Genomic DNA, 20304 nt, shown 5'->3' with positions numbered 1-20304 from the left:
CAGCATGAAATGGTGACAGCTGTAGTCTAACTGATGTTACTAAGCAGTGGCAGAGTTGGAATGAAATGTGAGGAAGCAGTCAGATGATGATGGCACTTACTTTTGCAGAGCACAGAAAATCATTAACTGTCTTCCAGCAATGTTGGAAAGTTCTTTTGGTGTGCAAAACCCCACTGAAACTGGTCACTATCTTGGTCCAGGTTGACTGTGTTGGATTCAATTGGCTCCTTTGACAATCCACAATAAAAAATGATAAACCTCCTCTCCACTAACTCATTCACCAGCACCTGCAGGATCTTTTCTCCAAAACATGGTGTTAACTTCCTTTTCTGTGACATCTCATTGACAAAAATAATGGTGCAGCAAACTATTCCTATAGCAGTTCCTGGCTTGCAGCATTTGAAGTGGTACAAAACTAAAGTTTAAATGTGGAGTCAAGAATGTCAACAGTGCAACATTTCTGGCAACAATGAACACTTCAACGTCTGGTGTCACATTATTAAACAAGGGCACCGCAGAGCCCAAAAGCACAATCAATAATGTGAGCAGTAGAAGTTTGAGAGAGAAAGGTTGCCACATGCCTTTGTGGGAAGTCTGCCATGAAATCCTGGAAAATATCACATAGCTACAAAATGGGGAAATTAGCCCATTATCTTCCTAATTCTGCTACTGCTGTCTGACCTGCTGCACCTATTTAAATGATAGGACTTGAGGATTCACGGCTTAAAATCTCTATGACTGAGTATCTAGATCAAAGTCTAGATTAGAGTGGTGCTGGAAAAGCACAGCAGGTCAGGTAGCATTTGAGGAGCAGGAAAATCGATTAGATTAGATTAGATTACTTACAGTGTGGAAACAGGCCCTTCGGCCCAACAAGTCCACACCGCCCCGCCGAAGCGTAACCCACCCGTACCCCTACATCTACATCTACCCCTTACCTAACACTATGGGCAATTTAGCATGGCCAATTCACCTGGCCTGCACATCTTTGGACTGTGGGAGGAAACTGGAGCACCCGGAGGAAACCCACGCAGACACGGGGAGAACGTGCAAACTCCACACAGTCAGTCGCCTGAGGCGGGAATTGAACCCAGGTCTCAGGCGCTGTGAGGCAGCAGTGCTAACCACTGTGCCACCGTGCCGCCCTTGATGTTTCGGGCTAAAGCCCTTCATCAAGAATATCAAAGAACTATTCCAAAATATTGCTTGAAAGATAATGGCAATTTTGCTAACATGGCACCATACAGCTCTCTGGAAAATAACATGCAATCCATACAAATTGGAAATTTATGCCACCTTTGCATTACGACATGCTATGTTTTTTTTCTTACTCATTAATGTTGAAATTAAACTTTACTTTCTCTAAATAAGACAATAGTTATTTTTAATCACTTTACTGCACATTAAAAATTAATTCATTGTTGCCATAGATTTAACAACGTTCCTAGCCAGAAATATGCTTAAAATCTCACTGATGAAAGCACAATCTGCAAGAATTTTAATTGCGGTATTCTAAATACATACTACTTGAATGCTCATAATGTGAAATAAATAAGCAAATGTTAGTATTATAACTAATCAGCATCAAAAAGAGGACAGAGGCCAAAATTCTGGTCGTGATCAACTGGATTGGTAAACACTCTGACCGGAAAAGTTAACTCATCAACATCTTTCAGATGCTTAGAGACCAGATGTCGAGTTCCAAAATCTGTTTTTCTTCTTGATAGAAGTCAATAATTAACCCCAGAAATAAAATGAACCACAAAATGTTTGAATTTTTTTTTCATGGGACATGGGCAGCACTGGCAGAACTTACTGCACCTCCCTTTTTACCCTTGAATCAAGTGACTTGCTTGGTGATTTGAAAGGGTAGTTAAACTCAATCATATTGTTCTGGGTTTGGAATCATAACCACTTAAAGGGTGGTGGATTTTCTTCTCTAGTTTGAAGGATGTAGAAGGAGAAAATAGTTGGCATAATCATGATATTGGGTAAAAACAATGACTGCAGATGCTGGAAGCCAGATTCTGGATTAGTGGTGCTGGAAGAGCACAGCAGTTCAGGCAGCATCTGAGGAGCAGTAAAATCGACGTTTCGGGCAAAGGCCTTTCATCAGGAATAGCAGTAAAATCGATGTTTCGGGCAAAAGCCCTGATGAAGGGCTGCCTGAACTGCTGTGGAGAAAATAGTTGGCATAATCATGATATTGATCCATTAAAGAGACATCATCTATTACCCTCAGACTTGGGGGCAACGATTAATAGATACATTGTGGCACCCCCTCAGAAATTATGTTTACATTGTTTAATCACAACTAAAACTTATTTTAGAAGGAATTCAAAGTACAAGAACAGCTACAAAATGCAAGGCTTACATTGAAGAATGCTACTTTGAGCTGAAGCCCCACCATTACCTCACAAGGATGATGCTTAATTGGAGCTTCATAAGGGTCACTTAGCCACATGCTTTGAAGTTCACTGCTGAATCAGACAGCTCATCAGTCAGTTAGTTGGTTCTTTTTCCACCCAACATGTCCCACAGTCAGTGAGTCCATCACTAACCTAGCCAGTTTGCCACCCAGTTGGTCAGCCAGCACAGTCAGTAGTCAGTCTTTCAGTCACTTACACAATCTCCTAGACAATCCATTCCTCACTCACACAAGCTCTGAGTGAATTAATTCCTCATTCAACCAGGCAACCAGTTCCCTAGGCAGTCCCTCACTCACTCACCCAGCCAACACCAGCCCCCATCAGTCAGTACTTTACTTAACCATCTTGCCTGTCAGCCAGTTAATTCCTCACACCTCACCCACCCAATCCTTTCTGACCTCTCTCTCAATCACTATCTACCCTGCACTCCCTAATCCTGACAGCCTGCCAATTCTCTTCCCTCACCTGACAGCCAGCTAGACTTTCTCCTCCCATCTCCAAATCTGACCCACCCCATTTCTGCCAATCAACTCTCTCCCTTCCCCAAATGATGCTTTCCCCTTCCATGCCCTTCCAGGCCTGTTATCATACACCTTCCCCTCAAGCCAGTGTCTCCCAATGACATTCTTGAGGCTCCAGGCCTTAAGCTGAGTCAAATTTATCATGTTGAGATTTACGCTGGACTCCAATCATGGACTACTTCTCTCGTGCAATTGTCATGGATATCAGAAGATCAGAAGCAAATGTGGGACAGGACCAGCAGGATCTTATAGTTACATTTAATTGCATTTTGAACAATGGTTTGATGGGCCAAATAGGTCCCTTCAGTAGCTGTTGTGGCTTGCAAACTGCTTGTTGGACAAGCCTGAACAGGTCCTTTTGTACTTCATTAGTACGGATTATTATTAATATTGATATTATTGGTAAATAGAGTGAGTCACTCATTTTTCTTCATTCTCATTTCTAAAGTCGACTCTTACCCCATCTGTGAAAAAGCTCCTCAGCAGCTTCAGACTAGGAACCCTTTTCGGCAATTTCCTATTAAAAATGAACAAGATCTTGACTAGGATCATAATATATCAGATCTGCATCCAATAATCATAGAATATGATTATGAGTTAAAACTATGACTAAGTCTATTTTTGATTGCTGTTTTAAAACAGGTATACATTGTAATCAAATAAAATGTTTTGGAGCTCACAAAAATATTCAAGATATGCTTACACACAGGATTTAGTGTTGAGATCTAGTGTGAAAGGTGTGCATTAACTTTTTTGTCCTAGGGTTTCTTATTTAAGGAAAGATATATTTTCACTGGAGACACTTCAGAAAAGGTGCTCGGGGATCATCCCTGGTTTGGAGGGATTGTCTTATGAGTAAAAAGTTGAAACTCTACTCGCGCTGGTTTAGAAGATTAGATTAGATTAGATTACTTACAGTGTGGAAACAGGCCCTTCGGCCCAACAAGTCCACACCGCCCCGCCGAAGCGTAACCCACCCTTACCCCTACAACTACATCTGCATCTACCCCTTACCTAACACTACGGGCAATTTAGCATGGCCAATTCACCTGACCTGCACATCTTTGGACTGTGGGAGGAAACCGGAGCACCCGGAGGAAACCCACGCAGACACGGGGAGAACGTGCAAACTCCACACAGTCAGTCGCCTGAGGCGGGAATGAGTGGTGAGCTCATTGAAGTATATAGGATTCCTAAGGGCCTTGACAGGGTAAATGCTAGGAGGTGGTTTCCCTCATGGGAGGGTCTAGGACTAGACGGCATAGACTCAGCATAAAGGAGTGTCAATTTAAGACTGAGATGATTAGATTAGATTACTTACAGTGTGGAAACAGGCCCTTCGGCCCAACAAGTCCACAATGACCCTCCGAAGAGCAACCCACCCATTCCCATATATTTACCCCTTCACCTAACACTACAGGCAATTTAGCATGGCTAATTCACCTAACCTGCACATTTTTGGACTGTGGGAGGAAACCAGAGCACCCGGAGTAAACCCAAGCAGACACTGGGAAAATGTGCAAACTCCACACAGACTGAGGCGGGAATTGAACCCGGGTCTCTGGCGCTGTGAGGCAGCAATGCTAACCACTGTGCCACCATGCTGCCCATTATATTAAATTAGAATACTTACAGTGTGGAAACAGGCCCTTTGGCCCAACAAGTCCACACCAACCCACCGAAGCGCAACCCACCCATACATTTACCCCTTCACCTAACACTACGGGCAATTTAGCATGGCCAATTCACCTAACCTGCACATCTTTGGACTGTGGGAGGAAACCGGAGCACCTGGAGGAAACCCACGCAGACAAGGGGAGAATGTGCAAGCTCCACACAGTCACTCGCCTGAGGCGGGAATTGAACCCGGTCTCTAGCGCTGTGAGTTAGCAGTGCTAACCACCGTGCCACCAATGAGGAGGAATTTCTTTTGAGGGTTGAATGTCTTTGGAACTCCTTGTCATAGAAATCTGTGGGGGCAGAGTCCTTGCGTATATTTAAGGCTGAGATAGATTCTTGATCAGTAGCGAAATCAAGTTTATGGGGAAAAGGTAGGAAAATGGATTGAAAGAATGTTGGATCAGCCATTATCCTACTGAATTGCAAAACGACCACTGTGTATGCAGTTCAGGAGTACTTTAGTTGTACCCAGCAACTAAAACATCATCAAGCCAGATAGCCTGTACAAAATAGATAAGAAACTTTAAATATTAAGTTTCAGTGTTCAGGTTTGTTTCTTTAATGAGAGTTTGCAATTACTAAATTCACTTACTTGGAATATAAACAATTGCTGATTTTCCTCTTGTTCCAGGGGCACCCTTTCTCCACATAAGAATTTCCCTTTAATAGGCCTCATTAATAATCATTACCATCAAGCAAATTTATAAAAGAAAGAAATAATTTGTCTAATGTATTTTCATATCATGTTTGTTACTTTATTTTCTAAATGACCCAGACACTCCTTATACAACAAAATATGTACTTTGTCAGTATTGGTTCAAGATGCTATGAATCTAATTATATTAAGAATGAATTCCTTAAAAATAAACTATATCTTATGCATAAATTCAAGAACCTAGCCGCAAAATAGAAAGCTTACGAGTACACTTTTCCTTCATCCCGATACGTATTCAGTCCTTCATCGCAAGACTTTGACCTTTCTGTTGTTATGGCAAGAAGATAGGACGACCGTCGACTGGCTTTCATGTTGCCTAGAAGCAGTAATTATGAACATTAGAAAATAGGAACTATGAGTGGGAATAGGCCATTAAGCCCCTCAAACCTGCTCTGCAGTTTAATTATAGCTGGTCTCACCTTGACCTCAACTCCACTTTCTTGCCCACACTACATAACCATGTAACTCATTATTAATTTAAATCTATACATCTCCCCCTTAAATTTATTCAGTGCCCTAGCTTCCACCTCACTCTGGGGTAGTAAATTCTACAGATTCACAACTCGACAGCAAACATGTGCCAAGTGACCAAATGTTCTGGATAACCAAGAGGTCCACATAATCAACGTAAAACAGTCACTAAATAACAGAAACGTAATGCAGAGAGTATATACGTTACTATTATACCTTATTTATAACATAAAGCACTGAAATAGTAATGCAACTTTGTCTTAAATAAAATTTTCCAGTCGAGAGCATTCTCAGTAAATTGCAGCACTTGAGGAGAAACTGACACAAACCTGAATCAACTGTTGATAGCTGGACACAAAAATGCAGCAAACTTTGCATTATTTGCATCATATAATTTTTGGCAGTTTACAGAGAATGCCAGTTCATAAGATGCTGGTTAAAACAAAGTTTCCTATCTTTCTTCATTATCTCAGTTTTATATCTGCCACTCTTTAGCCTAAAACAATAACTTCTCATTATCAATTACCCCACAAAGGGGAACATCCGCTCTTATGTCTACTCTGTCAATCCCTTTTAGCTTTTTATACACCACAATTAGATCTCTTCTCATCACTCTAAACTCAAGTATCAGCCTAAACTGCTCAATCTCTTCTCATAAGTCAAACATTTCATCTCTGAAATTAATCTTGTGAACCTTCTCTGAACTGCCTTCAATGCAATTACATCTAACTAAAACGATGCAGTATTACCAATGCCGTGCACAATTGCAACAACACTTCCCTATTTTTATTCTCCATTCCTTCAGCAATAAATGCCAAAATTCCATTTGCCCTCCTTATTACCAGCTGTACCTGCACTGCTAGCTTTCTGTAACTCATGCACAAGGACATCCAGATCCCTCAGCATTGAAGCATTTTGAAGTTTCTCTCCATTTAGATAATAAGTTTCCTTTCATTCTTCAGAACAAAATGGATAACCTCATTCTTATTTATGTTAAGCTCCATCTGCTAAATTTTGATCCATTCACATAACTAGTCTTATCCATTTATAAATTTTTTATTTCTTCACTGCAACCTACTTTTGTTATCTGTAAAGTTGGTTTATAGTACATCTAATATGTTAGGTAACTAAAAAAAAATTACGAAACTAGAAGAGTGTTTACAGCATGAAATGCTAGCTTGTCTGTCACTACTTGAATGCCATGGCTGAACCGCAATTACTAGTATTGTATGCACATTGGCATTTGCTACGAACCTGTTCATTCTTGGCGATGGATATTGGGTTGCAGTGTCATAGAAAACTTCAAAAAATGTAATACTGATTGTCAAACAGTTGTACTAGTCAAAACCAATTTTGGCCTATTCTTGGCTCCGTGGGTTTTATTTATTTTTTAACCATGCTAACCCACCTAAACTGCACATCCCTGGACATTATGGAGCAATTCTTAGAATGGCTAATCCACCCAAACTGTACATCTTTGGACTGTGGGGGAAAAGCCCATGCAGACACAGGGATATGCAAATTCCCACAGACAGTCACCGAAGGGTGGAATTAAACCCAGATCCCTGGTGTTGTGAGGTGCAGTACTAACCACTGTGCCTGTATTGAATAAGTGATTGGTATTTAAAGACTGATAATGCACTGGGAGCAGATGGGACTCATCCAAGGATATTGAAGAAAATAAGAGTTATGTTGTGTTATGTTATGCCCTTACTCAAAAAAATGTTCTAAGATTAAGCCCAGCAAACATGGACCTGGCAGCTTAATTCAGTAGTGGGGAAACATCTAGAAGCAATAACATGATACAGAATTAATAGTCATGTCGACAAATGCCAGTTAATTCAGAAGAGAAAGCATGGATCTGTTAACTAAATTGCTGGAGCATTTCTTGAAGTCGCAGAGAAAGTTGGTGAAGGCAACACTGTTGATGCGCATACATGTGCTTTCATAAGGCATTTGATACAGTGCTGCACACAATCTTGAGGGAAGTTGCAGCTCATGGAATAAAAGGGACATCATAACATGGATACAAAATTGGTCAGAAACAGTGATGATTGATAGGTATTTTCAAACTGGAGCAAGGCTTGCAGTGGAGATCCCTCAGGATCAGTATTGGATCTTTCTTTTTCTGATATATATTAATGATCTAGCCCTTGAGGTGTATGGAACAATGTCAAAATTTGCAGATAACAGAAAATTTGAAAGCCTTGTGTGCTACGAGGAGGACACTGTAAAACCTCAAAATACATTGACGTGTTTGGACAGTTGGTGGATAGGTGACAGATTATGAAGTGCAATGTGAAGAAATGTGAGGTGATACAGTTTGATAAAACGTGTATGGAGGGACAGTGTAAATAAAGGTACTATACTAAAAGCTGTGCAAGAGCGGAGAGACAGGACAGGTGGAGAGTGTGGTTAATAAAGCATAGGCTTTTTTAATAATGTCATTGAATATAAGAACAGGGGGTTTATACTGATCCTACGTAAGACAGATCTTTAGCTTGAGCATTGTGTATAGTTCTAGGTGAAATACTTTGGAGAGAGAATAGAAGAGATTTAGGAGAATGATTTCAGAGATGAGAAACTTCAGGTGTGGCGATAGACTGGAGATATTAGGACTGTTTTCCTTGGAGAATAAGGCTAAGAGGAGATGTGATTGAAGCTTTCAAAAATCATATTCATCTCAACAGGGGAGTCAAGGAAAAACTAAATGAAAAAAAAATCAATCTTCTGATGCAAAATTGAGTCAGACCATCATATACCAAAAATCTTTTAAATTTTCACAGGTCCCTCCCACGTTTGGACTATACTTTAATACAGTTTTTCTACAAACTTTTTTTGAAAGAGAGAAGGCAAGCATTTTACACTCAGACTATTATACACTTAAAATGTCCTATTGTCTATGATAGTTCTTTATTCACTGAGAAACAGTTTGTTAAAATATTATATCATGCCGATTCATTTTTTTTTGTAAAACATTAGCAAAATTAGTACATATAAAAACTCACTGCAATCCTGAGAGAAATGACGTGAGTGAACAGGGGGAAAGGTGAAAGTTGGAGAAGCAGGACTAGTAATGATTGTTGGAGCAAACTTCTGACCACTTGAAACAACAGATGAAGCAGGGATATGACCTGCTGCCAGGTCAATACTTGGGCTTGTTGGCTCATCTGTGGAGAGAAAGAGATGGAGGCATAAAACAATTAATCATCAACTGCACTGCATAATGAAATATTTCATAATATTACTGAAAAGATAGGAATAAGAATATTATTGACTGGTTTTATACACTAAATATTGGCTTACATTTCTATAATCATTTTCAGAACATCATGAGTGAAAGTGCTTTACAGCCAGTGAAGTACATACAGTTATAAGCAGTGTAACTCATTTAAAATCAACTCTGATCAGATCAAACCCCACTCAAGGCAATTATTGTCCATACACATATCCATTACTATGCACTCCCAATATTATGGTAAAATTTGAAGCTGATCAATAAATGGGTTTACCAAACTTAGTTGTGTAACCAACAAAGCAGTAGAATTTAAAGAGTTTTTGGCCAAAGTCAATTTACACTCCAAAATAATTTGTGGAACCAATGGCTGTTTTTAATCAAGGCGTCTGCCAATTTGAAACAATGCAATTATTTAATACATTTTGCATGAATAAAACCGCAGATCAATTTGTTCAATTTTTCTAACGTTTTGAAACATTTATCAGCCAAAATAATATGCCTGGCAACCATCTGCTTAAATTTGTGTATCAACATTTTTGCCATTTCCTCACATAAAACAGCATTACAACACAGGTAGCTGAAGCATTGCTTTCTTATGCTGTGTGTTGTACCCACACAAGAAAGAATTTTTCTCATCCTGATCAGATTTACATAGAAAATTAACAGAACAAAAACCTGAATGAGATTGATAATCATAAACGCCTCATTGAGCAGAGATTATGTACACAGTAAGTTCATAGTTACTCCCACAAAAGAATAAAGCTATCAAATTTCTCAGTACAGAAAGAAGCAATCTTAAATAAAACTTCCCATAGCTTTGTACATTCATTGGTATCACATATTTATCCAACATTCCGTCAAGAAATGCAATTCATTGATGTCCTTTTGGGGAGGAAACTGCCATCCTTACCTGGTCTGGCCTATATGCGACTGCAAACACACAGCAATGAGGTTGACACTCAACTGCTTTCTGGACAATTAGGGATGGCTAATAAATGCTGGCCTGGCCAATAAATGCTGGCCTGGTCAGTGATGCCCACATCCCACGAATCAATTAAAACAACAGTCTTATGTTTCAATCATTTCTTCCATATTAGAACAAACACGGGCATATTATTAACCTTGCTTCATTTCCATTGCAATTTTTCAATTGATTATTCTCATTCATTGATTCCCTATCAGAGCAAATAGTCTTTCACTAATTATTCTATCAACATACCTTATTAGTTTAAAAACTCTTTTACATATTCGCTTAACTTTCTCTGTTCCAGTGCAAATAGTTGCAGAATCTTAATTAAAGATTAATAACGCTGCAGATTTAAAAAATAATAAGGCAACTGGAAATAGACATTATACGTACGGCACCTGGAGTTACATATTCCTTTCTAGGTATAGGTATAGTTCTGCCAAAAGAAAGTATAAACATTCTAATAAAACAAAGGTCCAATTTAATTTTAAAATATTCGAATTCTCTAAGTTTTGAAGAATTTAAGGTAATCTCATTGTCTATCTCTAAGTATTTCGATAGATTCAGAGTGGATGCAGTTAAGATTTTTCCCTTGGTTGGGGAATATAGATTCTGGATTAGTGGTGCTGGAAGAGCACAGCAGTTCAGGCAGCATCCAAGTAGCTTTGAAATCGACGTTTCGGGCAAAAGCCCTTCATCAGGAATAAAGGCAGTGAGCCTGAAGCGTGGAGAGATAAGCTAGAGGAGGGTGGGGGTGGGGAGAAAGTAGCATAGAGTACAATGGGTGAGTGGGGGAGGGGATGAAGGTGATAGGTCAAGGAGGAGAGGGTGGAGTGGATAGGTGGAAAAGAAGATAGGCAGGCCGGACAAGTCCGGACAAGTCATGGGGACAGTGCTGAGCTGGAAATTTAGAACTAGGGTGAGGTGGGGGAAGGGGAAATGAGGAAACTGTTGAAGTCCACATTGATGCCCTGGGGTTGAAGTGTTCAGAGGCGGAAGATGAGGCGTTCTTCCTCCAGGCGTCTGGTGGTGAGGGAGCGGCGGTGAAGGGGAGACTGGGCGCCTCCTAGCAGAGCGCTTTAGGGAACATCTCCGGGACACCCACACCAATCAACCACACCGCCCCGTGGCCCAACATTTCAACTCCCCCTCCCACTCTGCCGAGGATATTGGAGGTCATGGTCCTCCTTCACCACCGCTCCCTCACCACCAGACGCCTGGAGGAAGAATGCCTCATCTTCCGCCTCGGAACACTTCAACCCCAGGGCATCAATGTGGACTTCAACAGTTTCCTCATTTCCCCTTCCCCCACCTCACCCTAGTTCTAAACTTCCAGCTCAGTAACTGTCCCCTTGACTTGTCCGGACTTGTCCTACCTGCCTATCTTCTTTTCCACCTATCCACTCCACCCTCTCCTCCTTGATCTATCACCTTCATCCCCTCCCCCACTCACCCATTGTACTCTATGCTACTTTCTCCCCACCCCCACCCTCCTCTAGCTTATCTCTCCACGCTTCAGGCTCACTGCCTTTATTCCTGATGAAGGGCTTTTGCCCGAAACGTCGATTTCGAAGCTACTTGGATGCTGCCTGAACTGCTGTGCTCTTCCAGCACCAATAATCCAGAATCTGGTTTCCAGCATCTGCAGTCATTGTTTTTACCTGGGGAATATAGAATCAAGCAGCACAATATAAAGACAGTTGCAATTTAGGTTGAAGAGGAGTGGAACTTTGTTTTCAACTCAGAGGGTTGTGATCAATAGAATGAAAGCTGTTGAAGCTCAGTCTTATAAATATATTTAAGACATTGATGGATTTCTTTTGCTAGTGGTGTACAGCATTTTGGGAATAAGGTAAGTAAAAAGCATTGAAGTGTTTGATCAGCCATGATCATATCATATGGTAGGGCAGGCTTAACAGTCAAATGTCCTACTCCTGCTTTTACTGAACAATTACAAAGAAAACTCCAGGGTTGAGGATATTGTTTCTTCTCCGGAGTTCTCCCAATCCCCTGCTGGAGGAAGCTAGCAGATTTCTCAGAGAAGCAGCGCTATCTGCTTGGAATTACAACTGTTCCAGAAACTTGGAGCCCTTTTGTTAGGTATAGACTCCAAAACCGTTCAGCTTCATGTTTTCTGTTGGATATAATTCAGTGACATAAGGGTGACATTTTATATTACAGAATATGAAACACTTCTAAATTAAAGAGAGAATGTGTTTTAGGTGTTCTTTTTGTGGCCTTCTGCTGTTTCTTTTCTCTTCCTAGCAGAGAATCCTCTTCAGGAAGTTCATTTTGTAACTATCCTGTTTATTTCAGGATAATTTCACAAATCTGAAATTGACACAAGAGACTTTTCTGAAGCTAGTCTGTAGTAAAAATTCCATAAGTAGATTCAATTTTACAGTGAAAGGCAGCAACCCAGTGTTAATGAGGTACTACTGTATAAGCTTTATTTAGTTGCTTGTGTAACATATCTTTTCTTACACAGTTCACATTTGAAAGCAGGCTTTGGTGAGGTACAGAAGATATGTACTTGAATGTTTTTGAGAATAAGGAATAATAGCTTACATGGATAAATAGGAGAATTTCAGGCTACTTTCCTCAGGGCAGAGACAATTAAAAGGAAACTTGACAGAGGTGTTTCAAATTATGAAAAGTTTGAGTAGAGCAAATAAAGAGGAACTGATCACCAACAGTTCAACCATTGGGGAACAAATATTTAAGGTAATTACAAAACAAAATAAATGGCATGAAGAAAAACTTCTTTATGCATCAAATAATTAGGTTTGGGAATTCACTGATGGGGTAGTGGTTGCAGATTCAATGGTAATCTTCAAAAGGGAAACGGATAAACGCTTGGAAGGGAAAATTGAGGGGATTAAAAGAATCAGCTGGATAATGGGACTATTGGGATTTATCTTTTGAAGAGTCAGTGCAGCCTCAACGCTGTTTTGATACACTGGACTTGCCTTTAGTCCAGCTTCCATTATGTCTTCTAGTCCCAAGCAACATTTGCATAATTATACATCTTTTAAGCAAGATATATAATTCACTGACCCTCATTTCTTGAAGAATTTATGGCAAAACTTAAATGGGCCAGAAATCCACATAATCCAGCAGAGAACTGGCTGGCAGACAAGAAACAAAGAGCCAGTCATTTTCTGAGTGGCAGCCAGTGGTTAGTGGACTACCGCAAGGAACAGTGTTTGGACCCCAGATAGTCACATATATATACACGTGATTTAGATAAGGGAACTACATGTAATATCACCAAATTAGTAGATGACACAAATCTGGATGGGAGGGTGAACTGTGAGGAGGATGCAAAAATATTTTAGTACAATTTGTACAAGTTGAGTGAGTCAGCTTGACGGATGAAGTACAATGTGGATAAATGTGAGGTTATCCGCTTTGGTAGCAAAAACCAAATTTGAATGGCGATAGATTGGGAAAGAGAGCTAGAATGGGTCCTGGGTGTCCTTGAGCACCAGTTGTTGAAAGTAAGCATACAGCTGCAGCAGGTGGGGCAGAAGGCAAATAGTAAGTTGACCTTCACAGCAAGATGATTTGAGCACAGAACAACAGATGTCTTACAAAATTGCAATTTGCACAATTACAGTAAGACCACACCTCTAATACTGTGTACAGTGTTGGTCCCCTTAAAGGAGGAAGGATGTTCTAGCTATGGTGAGAATGCAACCAAGGTTTACCAGACTGACTCCTGGAATGGCAGGACAGATGGAGAAACAGAGATTGGATGGGTTAGGACTCTACATTCACTGGAGTTAAGATAGATAATAGGGAATCTCTTAGAAACTCTTACGATTCTAACAGGACTAGACATGATAAATACAGAAAGGATGTTCCTGATCAGCAGGCAATCCAGAATCAGGAATCACAGTCCAAGGATACAGGATAGGCCATTTGGGATTGAAAGAAGGAAAATAAATCTTCATCCAGAGTGGTGGGCTGTGGAATTCTCTGCCACAGAAAGTGGTTGAGGCTAAAACATTGAATATTTTCAAGGAGATAGATATTGTTCTCAGGATTTAAAGGGATCATAGGTATGGGGCAAAAACAGGAACCAGTTACTAGGTTGGAAGATTCATAATGATCATACTGACCGGTACAGTAGGCGCGAAGGGCGGAATGGCCTACTCCTGTTCTTATCTAGTATGCTCCTATAATGTCCTCTTTTTCCAAGTTCAGGCTGTAGTCCTAAAGCTGGCCATTATTCAAACTGGCTGGGGCCCTAAGGTTGGACCTCCTCCCAGATGGTTCAGAAGTTTTGCCCAAAAAAACTAATGCCTTGATTGTAAAAGGCCAGTTCAGCATCCAGGTTTTATTGGTGAGCTGCCAAACAACCTAGTATGGGAGATATTCAACCATTCTGCATGATCTCTTCTAGTCCTAAGCAAGAAAGTATTTGCAGAGATGTACATTTGTTTAGAAAGCGAAATCATCTTCTCATCCTTACTTACAGTTATAGATTCATACAGCTCAGAAACTGACCCTTTGGTCTAACTAGCCCATACCGAACAGAACCCCATCTGCCCGCTTCTGGCCCATATCCCTCCCAACCATCTTGGAGGATTTATGACAGAACTTAATGGACCAGAAATCCACATAATCCAGTCATATTGTGAACAGTCCCAGATGGATCCACTAATTTTGCACCCATTAGGTCACTGCTTTGAATGGTGAAATGTGAATAACAAAATAGATACAGGCACTATTACTTCCCTACTGTTTGCTAACTTGTCATGCTTAATAGGAAAATAAGAATATTAATATTTTGAATGGGTAAGATCCCAGACAGGAATTATCAGAAGATTTAGGAAGGCAAAGAAAACATGTGTTTTTAAAATAGGATAAGATAAAGCAAAGCATAATTGATTATAAAGAAAATGTTGGACTGTTTTGGTACATCTTAAGAGTCTGTAACAAGTGATGGAGTGAAGAAATTGTATTTATGTTATCTGTAATAAATGTAATTCATCATAGAAGAATGTGAAGTGCTTTACCACATGATCTTTTTGTGCTGAAATTCAACATTATTTCAGACACAATGGAAGCTACTGTATATCATAGTCTTGAAACAATGGTGTAATTGTTCGCAATAGCTCAGACAGTAAATGAACAAATACAGACCTATTCTATCCAATCTTGCTTCATAGCTAAAATCTCCCATACCAGGCAGCATCCTGATAAATCTTTTCTGTATCCTCACCAAAGCAACCACATCCTTCTGGTAGTGGGGTGACCAGATCTGTACACAATATTCCAAGCGTGCCCGAACTAAAGTTATTTAAAACTGCAACATAACTAGTTTATCTTTATATTCAATGCCCCTTCTTATGAAGGCAAGCATGCCATAGTCCTACTTTACTACCTTATCTACTGGCACTGCCATCTTCAGTGATCTGTAGACCTGCACATCCAGATCCCTCTGCATATCAATATCCTAAGAGTTCTGTCATTCACTGTATAATTTCCACCTGTACTTGACCTTCCAAATGCATCACCTCATATCTGTCTGGATTAAACTATTTGCGAGTTTTCTGCCCATGTCTCTAACTGCTGTATCCACTGACAATTCTCTATTAACCTTTGTATCATCCAGAGACTTATTAATTAGACCAGCTACATTTTCCTCCAAATCTTTATTTGGACCACGAGCAGAAAATGTCTCAGCACTGATCCCTGTGGAACATCACTAGTCACAACTCTCCATCCAGAAAGGCATCCTTCCACCACTACTTTTGGTCTCCTATGACTAAACCAGTTATGTATCCATCTTGTCAGCTTACCCCGATACCAGGTGACTTCACCTTTTGTGCCAGTCTGCCATAAGGAACCTTAGCCAAAGGCTTTACTTCAAAGTCCATGTAGACAACAAACACTTTTTCCTCATCAATCATCTTTGTTACTCTTCAAAAACTCAATCAAGTTAGTGAGGCATGATCTCCACCACACGAAACTATACTCTGTATTGCTAATAAGTCCATTTGCTTCTAAATGTATACAGATCTTGTCCCAGAGAATCTTTTCCAATAATTTTCCTCCCACTGATGTGAGGCTTACAGACTTGCAATTTCCTGGGTTATCACTGCAACTCTTCTTAAACAATGGGACAATATTGGCTATTCTCCAGTTCTCTAGGACCTCACTTGTGGCCAAAAAGGATACAAAGATCCAGCAATTTATTCTCAATTCCCTCAATGTTCTGGAATAGATCCCATCAGGACACAGGAACTTATCTACCTTAATAAGTTTTAAGGCACACAACACCTCTTCCTTTTCAATGGCAACTTGGGTTAGAAAGTTGGCACTCCCTTCCCGGAGATCATCCTCCACCAATTCTCTGTTTGGTGAATACTGACACAAAGTAGTCATTTAGGACCCCACCTGACTCTTCTGGCTCCACACATAGATTTCCTTAACTGTCCTTGAGTAGACTAAACCTTTGCCTGCCTACCCTCTTGATTTCTATCTACGTATGAAAAGCCTTTGGATTCTTCTTAAGCCTGTTTGCTGATGACTTTTCATGACCACTTATCACCCTTCTAATTCCTTGTTTAAGTTCTTTCCTACTTTCCTTGTATACTTTGTCAGTTCCCACCCTCCTAGACCTTACATACACTTCTTTTTTGATCAAGGTCATAACATATCAGGTCATCCAAGATTCACATAACTTCCCATATCTATCCTATATTATCTCATGAACATGCCACTCTGGAACTCTTATCAACTGTTGTCTGAAATACTTCCATATGTCCAATGTGGATTTACCCTCAAACAGCAGCACCCAATCAAAATTCTCCAGTTCCTACCTAATACTGTTGCAGTTTGCCTTCCCCAGTTCCACACCTTCACCCAAGGACTGCTATTATCCCTATGAGCATCTTAAACCTCTCAGTATAATGGTCACTACTCCCAAAATGCTCCTCCACTGAAACTTCACTCACCTGGATGGGCTCATTTCCCAAAGCCAGGTCCAGCATCACCCCTTCCCTGGTTGGAATGTTTTACATACTGTGTCAAGAAGTCCTCCTGAATGATCCTTAAATTCTACTCCATCCAAGCCCCTAGCATGAAGTGAGCCCAAGTCAATATAAGGGAAACAACCCTGCTGTTTGTACATGTTTCCAAAATCTGTCTATATATTCTCTCTTAACTCCTATTGGCTGTTGAGGGGTCTATACTTTACCCCCAGCATTGTCATTTCACCTTTCCTATTCTGGAGTTTTATAGATTTTTAAAAATAGAAACCCTACAGTATGAAAACAGGCATTCCACCAAACAAGTCCACACTGACCCTCTGAAGAGTAACCCACCCAAACCCATTCCCCATTACTCTACATTTACCCCCTTATAAATGCACCTAACCTATATATCCCTGAACACTATGGACAATTTAGCACAGCCAATTCACCTAACCTGCACATCCTTGAACTGTGGGAAGAAACTGTTGGAACCGAAGCTGGGTCCTTGGCGCTGTGAAGCAGCAGTGCTGACCACTGAGCCATCATGCTGCCCCTAATTACCATACTGCCTCGCTGCATGAGTCCTCTAATGTAGCTTCCCTCAATATGGCTGTGAGATACTCCTTTATTCCTGAGGCAACTCCATTAACCCTTCTATACACCTTTTTAATCACACCTGAAACACTGGAATCGTGGGTCATCCAGCTGCCAGTCCTTTTCCTCTTTCAACCAAGTCTCCATAATAGCAATAATGTCACTGTTAAAAGTACTGACCAAAGAAGTTAATCCATCTTGCCTATTACAATTCGCGCACTAAAATATATGCATTTCAGACCACCGCCCCTGCTCTGTTCAGCAGCATTTCCTTGCCTGTTCGTGTTCTTTGGTCATGTTTGCCATGGTTTTGACCTCTCCTTCACTTTCTGCATCTACTGCCCGCCTCCTCTGGTTTCCATCCCTCTGCCACACTAGTTTAAACCCTCCTCAACCACTCTACTAAGTATCACCCAAGGACATTAGTCTCGGACCTGCCCAGGTGTAACCTGTCAAGTTTGTATCGGTCCCACCTCTCCTACAACCAGTTCTAATACCCCACGAATCTGAAACACTCCCCCTTATACCATCTTTTCTGTTATGTGTTCATCCTATATATTTTGCTGTTTCTATTCTGACTAACTACTTTTGAGGTCCTACATTTCAACTATTTTCCTAGTTCTCTGTATTCTGCTTTTAGGCCCTGATTTCTTTTTTTTGAAACCTCTGTCATTAGTACCAATGTGTACCACAACCACTGGCTATTTGCCCTCCCCCTCCAGGATGTCCTTCAACTGCTTCAAGACATCCAGGACTCTAGCACAAGGGAGGCAACACACCATCCTGGACTCCCATTTATGCCATAGAAACGCCTATGTATTCCCCCTATGATTGAATCCCCTATAACTATAGCATTTCTATGCCTATTTCTCCTTCCCTCTGCAGCAAATTTGGCAGCTGCTGTTATCCCGAGAGGCCATTCCGCTCAACAATATCCAAAATGGTATATCTATTTTACAGGGGAATAGCCACAGGAGATTCCTGCACTGCCTGCTTAGCCCTCCTGCTCTACCTGGAAACACACTCCCTTCCTGCCTGTGGAGTCTGAGTCTGTGGTGAGACCACCTCTCTATTCACACACTGCCTCGTGAATACTCCAGTATCCATCGGGCTTCTAGGAGCTGCAGCTGGAGACACTTTTTGCATGCATGCAGGTCCCAAGCACTGAAAATGTGCCTGGCTTCCCACATTGAGCAAAAGGATCAGACTACAATTTGGAGCTCTCCTGTCATGTCCTACCCCTTTAAAGTTAATTAAGCTAATTAACCCTTATACAGTCGGTCTGATATAACTGATTCTTGTGTAATCTCCCATTGTAAGAAAATCATGTGATAGCTGCACCATTTAAACTAATAGGGTCAGAATCACGTTATACCTAATATGGATAAGGAAAGTATGTGTTCTACAAATAATGGTCTATATTCTTCAATTGTGTTAAAGCCAATTTGCGTTGAAGAAACAGATGCTGTAGCAGAACCCATTGTAATGTCAAATACTTTGAAGACACAGCAGCCTCCAACGAAACATATTTCTAGTAGAATGATCTGCATCCTCAATGTTCCATTCATTTTTCTTCTATCAAATGTCTGGGCCACTTATACCTGTTCTTGGTTTACCAATTTTTACTTCTTTCCCCATTCACCATCCCATGACACACCCCCACCATCCACCCCATCAGATAGCCTAAACCTGCTCCTATTTCTTCTGCCAATCCAGCATCTACAAGCCATAAGTCAGGTGTGAGATGGGATACTCCCCACTTGGCTGAATTAGCGCAGCTTCTACAAAACTCAAGAAGCTTGACCCATTAATTGGCACCTCATTCTCCACTTGCAACATTCACTTTCCTCACTATTAACACACAGTGACAGCAATATATAATATCAACAAGATGCACTGTAGTAACTCACCAAGGCGCCACTAATAGCATCTTTCAAATCTGTAACTTCTATTGTCTGGAAGGACAAGGGCAGCAGATGCATATGAATAACCTGTAAGATCGCCCTAAGTTACATACTTATCCTGATTTGCAACTATATCATCATTCTTTCACTATCAAAATCCTGATTACCCTTCCTAACAGCACTGTTCGTACATCTACAACCAAAGAGCAGCAAAGATTCAAGAAAGCAGTTTACTATGACCTTCTGAAAGGTTATTAGAGATAGGCCCCTAAGTGTTGACCAGGGGTCTCGTGGTGCAGTGGTAGTGTCCCTAACTTTGGGCCGGAAGGTTCATTTCAAATCTTATCTGCCCTGGAGCTGTGTCATTACATGTTCAAAACGATTGATTAAGAAAACTGAAACAAATGTTAAAACAATAAGTATTGACCTAGGCAGTGACACCTACATTCTATGAACAAATGAAGGAGAGAAGAAAATGAACCAAATTTTCTAGTTCTGTGCTGTAGATCCTTCTGTGGAAAAACCACTGCTCTGCGGTCATGCATCCCATTCCCTACCTCAGAACCTCTCCATTTCTGGCATGGTTTATAGTTTTCTCAGTTCACTTCTTTCCATTCCTTTCCAAGACTTGATGTCCTTGTTGTTTTCCCCCAAGCCATTGAAAAAGCTGCACTAAATCTCCAAAGGCTTCAAATCGCACTTATAATCAACATTTTTTTTTTAAACTTCCTGTCTGTGTTCCCCCAAGTGGTGCTTGTGGACATGTAGTACATTAAAGAAACTGTGTAAACGCATGTTA

At 40.6% G+C, this 20304-nt stretch overlaps 1 protein-coding gene across 1 annotated transcript in view; it reads right to left on the bottom strand.

Annotated features, from left to right (window-relative positions):
• LOC140465691 (rho GTPase-activating protein 23-like) overlaps positions 1-20304 on the bottom strand; it is a 265792-nt gene that overhangs the window by 106899 nt on the left and 138589 nt on the right. Inside the window, exons 9-11 of the mRNA XM_072561302.1 lie at positions 8825-8986; positions 5550-5661; positions 3410-3467 (exon numbers count right to left, since the gene is read on the bottom strand). Coding sequence (XP_072417403.1) covers positions 3410-3467; positions 5550-5661; positions 8825-8986 — 332 coding nt within the window. The remainder of the gene's footprint in view (positions 1-3409; positions 3468-5549; positions 5662-8824; positions 8987-20304) is intronic.

The sequence above is a fragment of the Chiloscyllium punctatum genome, chromosome 42 (assembly GCF_047496795.1).
Source record: "Chiloscyllium punctatum isolate Juve2018m chromosome 42, sChiPun1.3, whole genome shotgun sequence".
NCBI classification, from domain to species: domain Eukaryota; kingdom Metazoa; phylum Chordata; class Chondrichthyes; order Orectolobiformes; family Hemiscylliidae; genus Chiloscyllium; species Chiloscyllium punctatum.
The sequence above is the reverse complement of the archived record's forward strand: the minus strand, read 5'-3'. Positions and strand labels throughout refer to the sequence as shown.